This window comes from Nerophis ophidion, linkage group LG04 (assembly GCF_033978795.1).
Source record: "Nerophis ophidion isolate RoL-2023_Sa linkage group LG04, RoL_Noph_v1.0, whole genome shotgun sequence".
In the NCBI taxonomy this organism is placed as follows: domain Eukaryota; kingdom Metazoa; phylum Chordata; class Actinopteri; order Syngnathiformes; family Syngnathidae; genus Nerophis; species Nerophis ophidion.
This window is the reverse complement of record NC_084614.1, coordinates 67,736,658-67,752,389: the sequence shown is the minus strand read 5'-3', so window position 1 is coordinate 67,752,389 and position 15,732 is coordinate 67,736,658. Positions and strand designations below refer to the sequence as shown.

Here is a 15,732-nt window from a genome sequence, read left to right as displayed (position 1 = left end):
CTTCTTAAAGAGAGGGACCACCACCCCGGTCTGCCAATCCAGAGGTACCGCCCCCGATGTCCACGCGATGCTGCAGAGTCTTGTCAACCAAGACAGCCCCACAGCATCTAGACCCTTAAGGAACTCCGGGCGGATCTCATCCACCCCCGGGTTCTTGCCGCCGAGGAGCTTTTTAACTACCTCAGCGACCTCAGCCCCAGAAATAGGAGAGTCCACTACAGATTCCCCAGGCACCGCTTCCTCAAAGAAAGACGTGTTGGTGGGATTGAGGAGGTCTTCGAAGTATTCCTTCCACCTATCCACAACATCCGCAGTCGAAGTCAGCAGAACACCATCCGCACCATACACGGTGTTGATAGTGCACTGCTTCCCCTTCCTGAGGCGCCGTATGGTGGTCCAGAATCGCTTCGAAGCCGTCCGGAAGTCGTTTTCCATGGCTTCCCCGAACTCTTCCCATGTCCGAGTTTTTGCCTCCGCGGCCGCTAAAGCTGCACACCGCTTGGCCCGTCGGTACCCGTCCACTGCCTCCGGAGTCCTATGAGCCAAAAGAACCCGATAGGACTCCTTCTTCAGCTTGACGGCATCCCTCACTGCTGGTGACCACCAACGGGTTCTGGGATTACCGCCACGACAGGCACCAACAACCTTGCGGCCACAGCTCCAATCAGCCGCCTCGACAATAGAGGTTCGGAACATGGTCCACTCGGACTCAATGTCCCGCACCTCCCTCGTGACATGTTCAAAGTTCTCCCGGAGGTGTGAATTGAAACTCTCTCTGACAGGAGACTCTGCCAGACGTTCCCAGCAGACCCTCACAATGCGCTTGGGCCTGCCAGGTCTGTCCGGCATCCTCCCCCACCATCGCAGCCAACTCACCACCAGGTGGTGATCGGTAGAAAGCTCCGCCCCTCTCTTCACCCGAGTGTCCAAAACATAAGGCCGCAAATCCGATGACACAACTACAAAGTCGATCATGGAACTGCGGCCTAGGGTGTCCTGGTGCCAAGTGCACATATGGACACCCTTATGTTTGAACATGGTGTTTGTTATGGACAATCCGTGACGAGCACAAAAGTCCAATAACAAAACACCACTCGGGTTTAGATCCGGGCGACCATTCTTCCCAATCACGCCTCTCCAGGTTTCACTGTCGTTGCCAACATGAGCGTTGAAGTCTCCCAGTAGGACAAGGGAATCACCCGGAGGAGCACTTTCCAGTACTCCCTCGAGTGTACCCAAAAAGGGTGGGTATTCTGAACTGCTGTTTGGTGCGTAAGCACAAACAACAGTCAGGACCCGTCCCCCCACCCGAAGGCGAAGGGAAGCTACCCTCTCGTCCACTGGGTTGAACTCAAACGTGCAGGCTTTGAGCCGGGGGGCAACGAGAATTGCCACCCCAGCCCGTCGCCTCTCACTGCCGGCAACGCCAGAGTGGAAGAGGGTCCAGTCCCTCTCGAGAGAACTGGTTCCAGAGCCCTTGCTGTGCGTCGAGGTGAGTCCGACTATATCCAGCCGGAACTTCTCTACCTCGCGCACTAGCTCAGGCTCCTTCCCCCCCAGTGAGGTGACGTTCCATGTCCCAAGAGCTAGCTTCTGTAGCCGAGGATCGGACCGCCAAGTGCCCTGACTTCGGCTGCCGCCCAGCTCACAATGCACCCGACCTCTAAGGCCCCTGCTATGGGTGGTGAGCCCATTGGAGGGATGACCCACGTTGCCTCTTCGGGCTGTGCCCGGCCGGGCCCCATGGGGACAGGCCCGACCACCAGGCGCTCGCCATCGTGCCCCAACTCCGGGCCTGGCTCCAGAGCGGGGCCCCGGTGACCCACGTCCGGGCGAGGGAAATCTGGGTTCATTTTGTTGTAATTCCATAGAAGTCTTTGAGCTGCTCTTTGTCTGATCACTCACCTACGACCTGTTTGTCTTGGGAGACCCTACCAGGGGGCATGAAAGCCCCCAGACAACATAGCTCCTAGGATCATTGGGACACGCAAACTCCTCTACCACGGTAAGGTAGCAGCTCAGAGAGCTGCTACCATATTTTATTCATTTATTTGTATTCATCTAGCAAACATTCCTCCGCACTCACTGTAATTCCGTCTTGACGCCAAACGTGATCTTCTCGGCAGCCTCCAAGATTTTCTCCAGGCACACCACATCGTAGGTGTTGGGGTTGCGAAAAGGGACGTTGTCCGGGAGACCGTCCACTTCCACGGACTCGGGGTTCCCGCGGATGAGTTTATACGGCACCACCACAGAACGGTCCAGGCCCAGAGCCTCGCCTATAAACACAACACTGCGTGAAACCACATAAAACAATCAACTCCAAGTACAAACCCTGTTTCCATATGAGTTGGGAAATTGTGTTGGATATAAATATAAACAGAATACAATGATTTGCAAATCATTTTCAACCCATATTCGGTGGGAGAGGGGTTAGTGCGTCTGCCTCACAATACGAAGGTCCTGCAGTCCTGGGTTCAAATCCAGGCTCGGGATCTTTCTGTGTGGAGTTTGCATGTTCTCCCCGTGAATGCGTGGGTTCCCTCCGGGTACTCCGGCTTCCTCCCACTTCCAAAAACATGCACCTGGGGATAGGTTGATTGGCAACACTAAATTGGCCCTAGTGTGTGAATGTGAGTGTGAATGTTGTCCGTCTATCTGTGTTGGCCCTGCGATGAGGTGGCGACTTGTCCAGGGTGTACCCCGCCTTCCGCCCGATTGTAGCTGAGATAGGCGACAGCGCCCCCCGCGACCCCGAAAGGGAATAAGCGGTAGTAAATGGATGGATGGATTCAGTTGAATATGCTACATAGACAAGATATTTGATGTTCAAACTGATAAACATTTTTTTTTTTTTTGCAAATAATCATTAACTTTAGAATTTGATGCCAGCAACACGTGACAAAGAAGTTGGGAAAGATGGCAATAAATACTGATAAAGTTGTGGAATGCTCATCAAACACTTATGTGGAACATCCATCAGGTGTGCAGGCTAATTGGGAACAGGTAGGTGCCATGATTGGGTATAAAAACAGCTTCCCAAAAAAGGCTCAGTCTTTCACAAGAAAGGATGGAGCGAGGTTCACCCCTTTGTCCACAACCGCGTGAGCAAATAGTCAAACAGTTTAAGAACAACGTTTCCCCCAACGTTTCTCAAAGTGCAATTGCAAGAAATGTAGGGATTTCAACATCTACGGTCCATTATATGATCAAAAGGTTCAGAGAATCTGGAGAAATCACTCCACGTAAGCGGCATGGCTGGAAACCAACATTAAATGACCGTGACCTTCGATCCCTTAGATGGCACTGTATCAAAACCCCCATCAATCGCTAAAGGATATCACCACATGGGCTAAGGAACACTTCAGAAAACCACTGTCACTAAATACTGTTCGTCACTACATCTGCAAGTTCAAACTGTACTATGCAAAGCGAAAGCCAGTTATCAACAACATCCAGAAACGGCGCCGGCTTCTCTGGGCCCAAGATCATCTAAGATGGGCTGATGCAAAATGGGAAAGGGTTCTGTGGTCTGACGAGTCTTAACATTTCAAATTGTTTTCGGAAATATTCGACATCATGTCATCCGGACCAAAAGAGAAGTACATCATCCAGACTGTTATCGACGCAAAGTTGAAAAGCCAGCATCTGTGATGGTATGGAGGTGCATTAGTGCCCAAGGTATGGGTAACTTATACATCTGTGAAGGCACCATTAATGCTGAAAGGTACATACAGGTTTTGGAACAACATATGCTGCCATCTAAGCGGCGTCTTTTTCATGGACGCCCCTGCTTATTTCAGCAAGACAATGCCAAGCCACATTAACACGTGTTACAACAGCGTGGCTTCGTAAAATAGTGTGTGTACTTTCCTGGCCCGCCTGCAGTCCAGACATTTCTCCCATGAAAAATGTGTGGCGCATTCTGAAGGGTATAATACAACCGCGGAGACCCCGGACTGTTGAACGACTGAAGCTCTACATAAAACAAGAATGGGAAAGAATTCCACTTTCAAAGCTTCAACAATTAGTTTCCTCAGTTCCCAAACGTTTATTGAGTGTTGTTAAAAGAAAAGGTGATGTAACACAGAGGTGAACATGCCCTTTCCCAACTACTTTGGCACATGTTGCAGCCATGAAATTCTCAGTTAATTATTTGCAAAAAAAACAAAACGTTTATGAGTTTGAACATCAATAATCTTGTCTGTAGTGCATTCAACTGAATATGGGTTGAGAAGAATTTGCAAATCATTGTATTCCGTTTATATTTGCATCCAACACAATTTCCCAACTCATTTGGAAACAGGGTTTGTATTATTCGTAAAAAGAAAAAAAAAATACCGTATTTCTTGTTGAACAACTCCTTGACCTGCTCTCTGAGGACAACTTTCTCTCCAAGTCGGTTGACGTCGTCGTCGTCTAGCGGGACGAGACAATAACGTCACGGACGTACCATAGAAACGCAAACAAGTCTTTTTGACAAGAAACTCACCGCTTATGGAAGCGTACGCCTTCTTGAGTAAAGTGACTCTGCGAGGTGCTGATAAAGATAAATAGAAAATTGAGTGCATTTCCTTTACCCGCCCAGGGCTACAGTAAAAAAAAAACAGCTGTATTTGTAGGCAACCTCCTTTAAAAAAAATAAAATCAACCCCACAAAATGGTGTTATCTGCAGTGAAAATGTCATGTACCGTGTACCGTATTTTTCCGACCATAGGGCGCACCAGATTATAAACTGCACTGCTGATGAGCAATCCATTCAGGTCTGATTTCATACAAAAGGAGTACCGGCCAACCACAAGCCACAATAAAGAGCTCATTTTGTGACTTTTTTCCTTCAGGTCTTTGGTCAAAATGTTGCATGGATTATGTTTTGCAGACAAATTTTCAAGCTGCTTTCTGACCGTCTCTTCAGAATGTGTCGTTTTGTGGGCGGTCTCATTAACATGGCTTCACTTGGACAGCGTCTTCTCTTGGTCATCTTTGTGGTATTTTCCGGACTACAGAGCGCACCACGATAGAATCAGAATCAGAATCAGACATACTTTATTAATCCCCGAGGGGAAATTTAAATTTTCAGCCCAATCCCATTCAAGATCAGACAAACATATAAGCCGCACACACAAAATTTTTGGTGGATTTATGAAACTGAAACAATACAAAAATAATGCCATTGTGAGTTGATAATTATTTTTATTAAATAGTTAATTATCTTACTCGTTTTTAAATTCTTACGTGGTCTTGCCCCACCTTACCTCTCTGAGCTGCTCCACCTCTATTCCCCCACCTGGTCCCTCAGGTCAGCTGATCAGCTGATCCTGGAGGTACTCAAATCAAAGCGCAAGCTCAGAGGGGACAGAGCCTTCTCTGTTGCGGGTCCAAACTCTGGAACCATCTCCCTCTCCATGTGAGACAGGCCCCTTCTTTGGCTATTTTTAAGACCCTTCTTAAAACCTATTTATATTCACTGGATTTTAACCCAGCATGAGTTTTTAAACTGTTTTTAAATTTTAACATTTTTAACTGTTTTTAATTGTTTTTTATCTAACAAATTGTTCTTAGGGTAACTTGTATTTGTTATTTCAATGTGTATTTTACTTCTGTTTTAAATGGGGTTTTTTTAGTCTGTCCTTTGCCTCTTTCTTTGTGGTATAAAGCCCTTTCTTCTTCAACTGTGGTTGTTTTTAAAGGGCGTTATAAGTAAAGTTGGTATGGTATGGTAATAATACCAACAAAGACACTGGTAAACATGTTAGCACTTTAGCTCATGCTAACGATGCTAGCTTCATTACATTACGATAGTAGGTCGAAAAAAGGAATTAAAACACTCCGACAGACATCACACATGGAACGGTTTAGTAAGTAGGAATTGTTTAAGTTATACTGTAAAACTTACAAACGTTGCTTGGAACGATGAATGAAGGATCAATACGAATAAAAATGCTATGGACGGCTAGAAGACGGAACAGGACTTCTACTTTCGGTTTATAGACTCAGTTAAAAGAGCAGGTTTCATGCAGTGAGCAAACTCGTCCCAAAGATGAGGCCATAGCACAAACAATAACACACCTCATTTTGTGTATTTGATTAGTTATTAGCTTAGCTCCAGCTATTTGAATTATGACCATTAGCGAAGAAAATCATACATAAATTAGCTGCACCGTATTATCAGCCGCAGAGTTTAAAGCCTAGGAAAAAAGTGGCGGCTTATAGTCCGGAACTTACGGTAGTTTTTAGAAAAAGGTCCCTTGTGGATCAATAAAGTTTGTCTAAGTCTAAGCACTTCCATAGCGAGTCTACTGACAGATATAAGTTAGAACTGTACGCTACTTTGTGTTAGAAAAATGGCAAAAGCGCAGCATGAATGCCCCACAACAATATGAAAGAAGAAAAGAAGGATGATTACGGCACACACTACAATGGCGGACACCAGCACATTTTTGGAATTTATGCCTATCCTAAATACACAACAGCAAGTACAAATCAGTAAAAAAAAAAAAAAATGGTTTTGCATAATATTGCGAAACAAAACAAGATAATATCTCTCCTAATAGTTACCATTTTGGGGTCTTTACACACACAATAATAACACCCATATGTTAAAGCACAGTACGTCGGACTACGGGAGCCGTAATGCTCCTTGTCCAATCAAGCGGTGCAACTTCGTAGCTTGGCAAAGTCGTACTATAACATTTTGACAGATTTTTAGCGCCATGTGTAATGATCTACATTCTCCAATGAAACATCAAAGTTTTGTTGTCCCTTGCCTGCCAGCCTCATTCATTAAACAGGCATCAACTTGCAGTCCACACTCTTATGTGTGACTGCCATCAACTGGTCACACTTACCATTACACCATGGACCAAATTAAATTGCTTTGAGATTGGTCAGCACAACCAGAGTTAACATGTACATTAGATACATTATAAAGAGCACTGTCGATTTTGGAGAAAATCAAAGGATTTCAGGTGCGCCTTATAGTCTACAAAAATACAGTAAGTAGTTGGGGTGTCCCAATCCGATTTGTCCCATATCAGTAAACAAACACAAATATCAGCTTACATCTACAATCTCCGATATAATCTTTGGAACAAGAAGTAATGCAGCGTGTTTACTTGTGCAAAGCTGGACAGCCAATTAACATCTAAATGTTCTCCGATAAGCACACAAGTTTGGTCTTTTCCTGTAGTTTAGTCAAGACACTTACAAAAAGTCAATTTCACCACACCTAGTGTGTGTGAGACTATCAGTGGTACTTTAATCTTTAAAGATGATTGGCTATCCTCAGCTAGCAGCTACACAACAGCTAAGCATGTAAGAGCACATAAGCTAGACACACGTAATAAGGGTCCTTAATTGAACAATACTGCAGTCTCAAAGAGCACATTTGTCAAAACAAACAACTCTCAAATGATTATAGTTGCATATTACTTACACATACAAAGTCTCCAGAGCAGAAGCGTATTAGAAAGTATGCAGTAACGAACGTGTCCGCTTGATTCAAACTAGCTGTGCCTTGATCTTAATTTAATGAATTATTGTGGCCACAATGTATCGCTGGCAAAAAAAACTAATTACCAATGCACACCAAAAGCATAAATCTGTCGTAAAGTTACTGTTTTTAAAATGGGACGATTGTTCTTTGAGTATTTTCACTCGATCAAACCTTTTTTAACATTCCACACAACCTAATAATGAACGTATGTGCTGATATCGTATTGGCTTAATATCTGTATCGGCCAAAACTCAAGGCTCAAGTATCGTAAGTAAAAAAGTTGAAATGGGGACACTCCTGGATCAAAATTAGTCTGCAATCTTTTGGTTTTCTTACCAGGTTTTGGAATGAGGCCTTGGAAAGGTCTAAAAAAATTAAAATAAAATTGTTATACATTTGTTTCACTTACATTGACAACATTTAACAACGTGCGATACCAACCTGGTGATGGTGAAGTTAATCTTGTCGGCGACTGCCAGGATACGTTCCAGGTTCTGGGAGCCAAACGTACAGGGCTTCCTGAAGGGGATCCCCGGTGGGAGTCCCTCGATGATGACAGAGTCCGGGTTGTTCTTGATCCTTTTGTAAGGCACTTGCACCGGGTACTTGATGCCTAGTGCCTCGCCGTACTTCCTGTTGAACAGGTCCTGGACTTGCTCCCGCAGTGTGTTGGCCAAGTCAATCCTGGACAACTTGGACTCCAGGCAATCTGGAGACAAAAAAGGGTTCTAAAATACTGAGACCGAATAATGAGGCCAACACATCCACAAATCTGTTTTTTAGTCATTGCATCATCGTAAGACTTCTACTAAAATAAAATCAAACATAGGAAGCACTCATCAAGATCTGTGATTTGAGTTATGACTTGATGTGGTTTGTTGTACTCCATTATATGGTGTATGCTTACAATCAACATTGTGTCATCCTTTGACGACATAAATACAAAATAATACCAGATTAAGGAAGCTCTCATTAAGGGCTTTCATTTGAGATATGACTTGATGTGGTTTGTCGCATTATAATTCTCGACCTTGTTACTAGACCCTTTTATCGTAACATTTGTAAACGGATTCTATAGTGGCTATCTTTTATCACTGCATCAATTTATGACCAAATACTACCAGATCAAGTAGACTATCATCAAGGGCTTTAATTTAAGACTCGATAAGGTTTGTTGCACAGCAATTTTTGACTTTGTTAACCCAACTTTTGCATTAAATAAATGTCTACTGCGTTATTATACAACTTGATAATGACACAATGAAACCAGATGTAGAACTATCTCATCCGTGGCTCTAATTTGAAGGTCAATTTGTTTGTTGCACAGTAATTCTCGACCTTGTTACCACACCCTTTTATCGTAACATTTATAAACAACTTATACAGTATGGTGACAATCTTAGATCACAATATGGCGACATAATGACACAACAACACCAGATCAAGTCACCTCTTAGTAAGGGCTTTAATTTGAGATATGACTATATAAGGCTAGTTGTGCTACATTTTGTAACCTTTAATGTAACATATAGGTTAAAAATATTCAGCAACTGCGTTGTCATATGACATATAACAACTTACGGGTGACTATTTTTAGTTATAGCATAATTGTATGAGTACATAATTACAAAATAATACCAGATCCAGGAATCTCCCCTCTAGGGCTTTAATTTGAGGTACGTCTCAACAATGGTTGTTTCATTATAATTCTCGACCTTTTTACTAGACCTTTTTATCGTAACATTTGTTAACAACTTATATGGTGACTGTCTTTGGTCACTGCATCATTAGATGACGACATAATTTCAAAATACCAGCTCTAGGAATCTCTCGAGGGCTTTAATTTGAGGTATGACTTACTCAATGTGGTTGTTTCATTATAATTCTCGACCTTGTTACTAGACCATTTTATCGTAACATTTGTTAACAACAAATATGGTGACTATCTTTGGTCACTGCATCATTACATGAGGACATAATTACAAAATAATACCAGATCTCGGAAGCTCTCCTCAGGGGCTTTACTTTGAGGTATGACCTGTTGTGTTTTTTCGCACTATAATTCTCGACCTCTTTACCAGACCTTTTTATCGTAACATTTGTATAAAACTTCTATGGTGACTATCTTTGGTCACTGTATACTTATATGAGGACATAATTACAAAATAATATCATATCCAGGATGCTCTCCTCAAGGGCTTTAATTTGAGGTACGACTTGTGGTTTTTTGCAATATAATTCTTGACCTTGTTACCACACCTTTTTATCGTAACATCTGATAACAACTCATGTGGTGATTATCCTTGGTCAGTGCATCATTATATAAGGACATAATTACTAAGTATTACAAGATTTAGGAGGCTTTCCCAAGGGGCTTGACATTGAGGTCCAACTTGATGTAATTTGTAATTATTTTTTTTAACTTACTCTAACTAGAGCACTAAAATAAGTAATATTCAGTTTTTTTGCTGTTTAGTTAGTTGAAGAGTAAAATACTAGTGTTTATTAATTATACGTCTTTTGTGCTTTCTGCAGGCTTATGAGCACGAAGTGAAGTAAGTACCTGAGAAAGCAGGTCTTTTGGACAAAGCTGAGGTGTCCTCTGTTAGCGGGGTCACGTCTTTGACTGCGTCCAGCTCTTTAGAGGGGAAACATATTAAGGTTAAAAACCTCTCAGTCACCTCTGGGAGACGGACTAAAACCAACACAGCACATTACAGATAGATGTAAAACAAAAACAGTCGAAGGGAAATCCCCGCAAAGTCAATGGCCAATGTTAAAAAGTATTACCTGAACTTTTGGCGTCACAGACGGCGACAGAAGGCATCTCTTGTTTGACTTGCTCGCTCAGCAGCTTAGGCCTGCAGACACACAAAGAGAAAACAAGTTTGTGTTTGTGAAAGTTAAAAGCGACACAACGTGAACAGCCGTTTTAAGGCTTGACTCACTTTTTGATGACAAACTGGATCTGACTGCAGGCGGCCAGTATCTTGCGCAACTTGGCCGCCCCGAAGCAGTTGGGCCGTCGCAGGGAGATCCCCTCAGGCAACCCGGTGACGAACAGATCCTCAGGGTACATCTGGAACTTGGAGTAGGGCACCTTGGTCGCTTCAGGGAGGCCCAAAGCTTCAGCTGAGCAGAAAAAAAAAGGCAAATTCCCTTTATCCCACATTTCACTCGCTGAGTTCCTTCCTTATTAAAACACTTGAACGCCACAAGGTTGACATTAAGGCAGGAGACTCACCATATTTGATGCTGAACAAGTTCTCCACTTCTCTGCGCAGCTGAAGAATCATTTCACTAATGTCCTCCACCAGGCTACCAACTAAAAGGAGCAAAATAAACATTAAACAAAAACTACATTGACTAGTAACAGTCAAAAGTTTGGAGACACATTCTCATGATAATACATGGGAATAGACCTATACATACATACATATATGTATTTATAGGTCTGCGAATCTTTGGGTGGTCAAACGCGATTCTTGATTCAAAAACAATATTTTTCTGATACAAAAGGATTCTGTATTCATTCAATACATAGGATTTCAGGAGGATCTACCCCAGTCTGCTGACATGCTAGCATAGCAGTAGATTAAAAAAATAAAAAAGCTTTTATAATTATAAAGGACAATGTTTTATCAACTGATTGCAATAATGTAAATTTGTTTTAACTATTAAACAAACCAAAAATATGACTTATTTTTTGTTGGTGAAAACATTAGGGGTGTGGGAAAAAAATCGATTCGAATACGTTGTGAGATTCAGAATCGATTCTCATTTTTAAAAAAATATTTTTTGTTTTTGTTTTGTTTTTATCAATCCAACAAACCACTACACAGCAACACCATAACAATGCAATCCAATTCCAAAACCAAACCTGACCCAGCAACACTCAAAACTGCAATAAACAGAGCAATTGAGAGAAGACACAAACATGACACAGAACAAACCAAAAGTAGTAAAGCAAAAATGAATATTATCAACAACAGTATCAATATTAGTTATAATTTCAGCATAGCAGTGATTAAAAATCCCCCATTAAACATTATCATTAGACATCGCATCTCATAAGCTTGACAACACACTGTGTCCAATGTTTTCACAAAGATAAAATAAGTCATATTTTTGGTTGGTTTAATAGTTAAAACAAATTTACATTATTGCAATCAGTTGATAAAACATTGTCCTTTATAATTATAAAAGCTTTTTGAAATAAAAATGTACTACTCTGCTACCATGTCAGCTGACTGGGGTAGATCCTGCTGAAATCCTATGTATTGAATGAATACAGAATCGTTTTGAATCGGAAAAATATCGTTTTTGAATAAAAAAAAAAAGTTTTCGTATCGAATCGCAACCCCAAGAATCGATACTGAATCGAATCGTGGGACACCCAAAGATCCGCAGCCCTAATATACATACATGCATATACTGTACATATATATACACATACATATACATAGATAGATGGATAGTAGTTTATTGATTCCTTCAGGAGAGCTCCCTCAGGAAAGTTAAAATTCCAACAGTAGTGTAGAGAATTGAGATCGAATTTAAAAGGTATCATCCTAGAAACCCTCCTCCCCTCCAGAGAGGAGTTGTAAAGTCTGATGACGTGTGGGACAAATGAGTCTATTAGTCCTGCACTTGGGATGAAGCAGTCTAGCACTGAACAGGCTCTTCTGGCTACTGATAACGGTATGCAGAGGGTGACTGGCATCATCCATGATGCTCACTTGTTTTTCCACAGTCCTCTTCTCTGCCACCGTCACCAGTGAGTCTAGTTTAATTCCGTTGAGCCGGCCCGCCTGATCAGTTTCTCCAGTCTGGAGCTGTCCTTCTTAGATGTACTGACACCCCCACCCCCCACATTGTATATATAAATATCCACGAATATTGCCCACGCCGTCCCAGTATACTGTATGTATAATGTGGCGGCGTGGCTCGGTTGGTACAGCGGCTGTGCCAACAACTTGAGAATTGCAGATTGGATTCCCCGCTTCCGCCATCCCATTCACTGCCGTTGTCCTTGGGCAAGACACTTTACCCATCTGCTCCCAGTACCCACCCACACTGGTTTAAATGTAACTTAGCTAATGGGTTTCACTATGTGAAGTGCTTTGAGTCACTCGAGAAAAGCGCTGTATAAATATAAATCACTACACTTCACATACAGTATATATATATCTATATATATATATAGATATATATATATATACACACACACACACACACATACACACACACAAACACACATACATACTAGGGGTGTAACGGTACGTGTATTTGTATTGAACCGTTTCGGTACGGGGTTCCGGTTCGGTGTGGAGGAGTACCGAACGAGTTCCACACGAACATATGAAGTAGCCGCCTATGCTAAAGTCTAAACAAGCTGCTCCGCTCCATGCTGCCTCTGTCTCCTGCACAGCACCCTGCATTGTCCCTCCCACACAACCATCTGATTGGTTACAACCGTAGTGATAACAAGCCAATCAGCAGTGCGTATTCAGAACGCATCTAGTCAGCGCTTCAGCGTCGAGCAGATAGGCATTTAGCAGGTGAGCAACTGACTCTCCCCAAGTTATACTAAACACTTCCAAGTCAACTACTTTCTAAACATCACTATGAGCCCATTGACTTTCTAGAAACAAACTGCAGCTCAGCTCACTCGCAGTCCTGGCTTTAGGTGAAGGCTAGTTAGCTTTTAGCGTAACGTTAGCTCATTTTGCAGTGTGTGTGTGTGTGTGTGCGTGCGTGCGTGCATGTGTGCGTGTGTTACTGACAGTGTTGATTGAGGTGTGTTGAAGCAGCAAAAAAGGACATTATGTTAAATGAATAGTTTCTGTCTCTGATAGTGTATATAATAATGTAAGTGCATCATAAAGCCTACATGAACTCCATGGTGTTTAGGGATGAATAGTCTCTTCTATTGCTATTGTACTATTTTTCAGCTATAGTTACATTAATCATTAGTAATGTAGCAGCCTAGTTTTGAATGGCAGGGTCCCTGCTATCACATGTTGATACAAATATAACATTTACACAATAAAAAAATCAACTACAGGCTTCCCCAATGATGTAATAAATTAAGCATGATGAGTTGATTTGAAACTGTTTAATGTTGCACTTTTTATATGTAGAACAAAAGTTGTCCTTTTATTTCAACTTGAGGAAGCTTAATGTGGATTAACGTGGGCAGAATTATTATAGTGTTCCCAATGTTAAAAGGATCATGCCATTGTTTACAAATTTGGTAAATAAATAACCCAAAAATTTATATTTTCTTGTTTTCTTACTGTACCGAAAATGAATCGAACTGTGACCTCTAAACTGAGGTACGTACCGAACCGAAATTTTTCCGTACCGTTACACCCCTAATACATACACATATATATATGTCTGTGTATATCTATATGTATACACACACACACACAAAGTATGTATATATATACTATATACACATATGAAATATATAAATAATACACACACACACACACACACACACACACACACACACACACACACGTATCATGAAAAATATAATACTGACAAAACCTGAAATTACATCATTTAGTAACAAATTTGTGTTTTTTCTGTATTTTTTGCATCCCTTGATATCCTCAGGCACCTCTCACACATAATTACTGTTATACCATACATGCATTGATATATCAAATTACCATAAAAGTCATAAACGTAATTTATTGGAGTTCTTTTCTGTATTTCCTTTAAGCTGTTGCGCCCCCTTGAAGTCCTCTGCCACTGTCTCACTCACACGTACAATAGTGATAGTATTTCTATTTTTTTAACAATGAATTCATGATGTTTGGATAAATGGTGAAATATCGCAATGGTTAAGGTTACTCAACACTTTGTAGATTTTACCTTCAGTCGGTCTCCGGATGTTCGGGGGTTTGGCATTCGTAGACAACGTTTCAGCTGCAAGATGAAAGAAAGGCATGAGGGACGTACACATGCTAACTTTCCTGCGACACATTAAAACTACATTTATCAAGTATAACAATTTGACGTATGGAAGGAAGTCAATACGGTCTCAGTGTAGTTACATCACTTGATTTTAGCTCCTACAGGTGACTCTTGCTGCATTTATCGACTATTGATGGCTATTTTGAGTCATATATTGGTGATGGGGGTCACAGATGACTACTACTGTGCAATTTACGAATATAATCATCCATTACACGTGTGGTGTGTACTTACATCCAGTTTCTCTCCTGCAGTGGTCATTTGCGAAAGAAAAGAAACTTAAGCAAAGCACAGTCAAATGAAGAAAAAGAAAATAATAAAAGCTTGGTGCGCTAAAACCCAAGGACAAATTTGTCTAAACACCCATTTCCTGCATTGTCTTAATAATTTATTGGAAACACGACACATTAATTGACTGTAATGTTCCATTTTACACGGAAGGTGACGTCTACACAAATCCGGCTTGGGTTTTTAAAAGGGTGTTAGGTGGAGTTCTATTCTACAAGGAGAGTCTACCTGCAATTTGCAACTTTTTAGGATCTTTTGGGGAATAGAAAAGCTATTATGGTAGGGGAAGGGCGGAGTCACTAGTGGTTGTAAGTGGGAGGGCTTAAAAAAAAAAACAGGTTTCATACGTGTGGCCCTAAAAAGCAACCAATGCTGTTGGGCGGCAGGGGGCGGGGCGCTCCGTAAGCTTGTGAGCTAGCAGTCCAGGAAGGAGGCAGACAAGCGGAAAAGTGAGTAAGGCGGGCGGTTGTTGAGGATTACCTGCGTGGTTCTCAGCCTGCTGTTGTGGGGCAGCAGACGGTGAGGCCGAGAGCGGACATGAGACGCTCGAGGGTGAGGACACAGGCTCACTAGGCTCCTCCATACTCGTACCAGTATCTACAAACATGGACGTCACTCATTTACAGCATTGCACATTTGACACGAGTGTAGTTTTGGGCTTGTGTGATTATTTGCTGGGTTCAGGAATGTGAGTCAGAAAAGGCAACTTGCCATTTCTTTTAGACACACAGTGGTCACGCCCACACAGATGTTTTTATTTTGGAACATTTTTGCCCACTCTAGGGTCCACTAATATTCTCCAGGCTGTTAAGCACACGCCAAAGTAAAGTAATTAATGTAATAAATATAAAATAATAAGAATATTGCATGTACTATATGGAACGGTTAGTCTCAAACTGTGGTCATGGGCATCATCTGGTGGTACGGCAAATAATCACTTGTTTGATTTTCCTATATT

At 41.9% G+C, this 15,732-nt stretch overlaps 1 protein-coding gene across 3 annotated transcripts in view; it reads right to left on the bottom strand.

Annotated features, from left to right (window-relative positions):
* Positions 1-15,732, bottom strand: part of gtf2ird1 (GTF2I repeat domain containing 1) — a 68,434-nt gene that overhangs the window by 10,078 nt on the left and 42,624 nt on the right. For all 3 annotated transcript variants that reach the window (XM_061898870.1, XM_061898869.1, XM_061898871.1), the window contains 11 exons: positions 15,255-15,371; positions 14,385-14,438; positions 10,741-10,821; positions 10,445-10,628; positions 10,287-10,357; positions 10,060-10,134; positions 7,938-8,205; positions 7,833-7,861; positions 4,493-4,540; positions 4,342-4,419; positions 2,087-2,279 (listed from right to left, as the gene is read on the bottom strand). In XM_061898870.1, the coding sequence (XP_061754854.1) occupies positions 2,087-2,279; positions 4,342-4,419; positions 4,493-4,540; positions 7,833-7,861; positions 7,938-8,205; positions 10,060-10,134; positions 10,287-10,357; positions 10,445-10,628; positions 10,741-10,821; positions 14,385-14,438; positions 15,255-15,371 (1,198 nt within the window). The remainder of the gene's footprint in view (positions 1-2,086; positions 2,280-4,341; positions 4,420-4,492; positions 4,541-7,832; positions 7,862-7,937; positions 8,206-10,059; positions 10,135-10,286; positions 10,358-10,444; positions 10,629-10,740; positions 10,822-14,384; positions 14,439-15,254; positions 15,372-15,732) is intronic.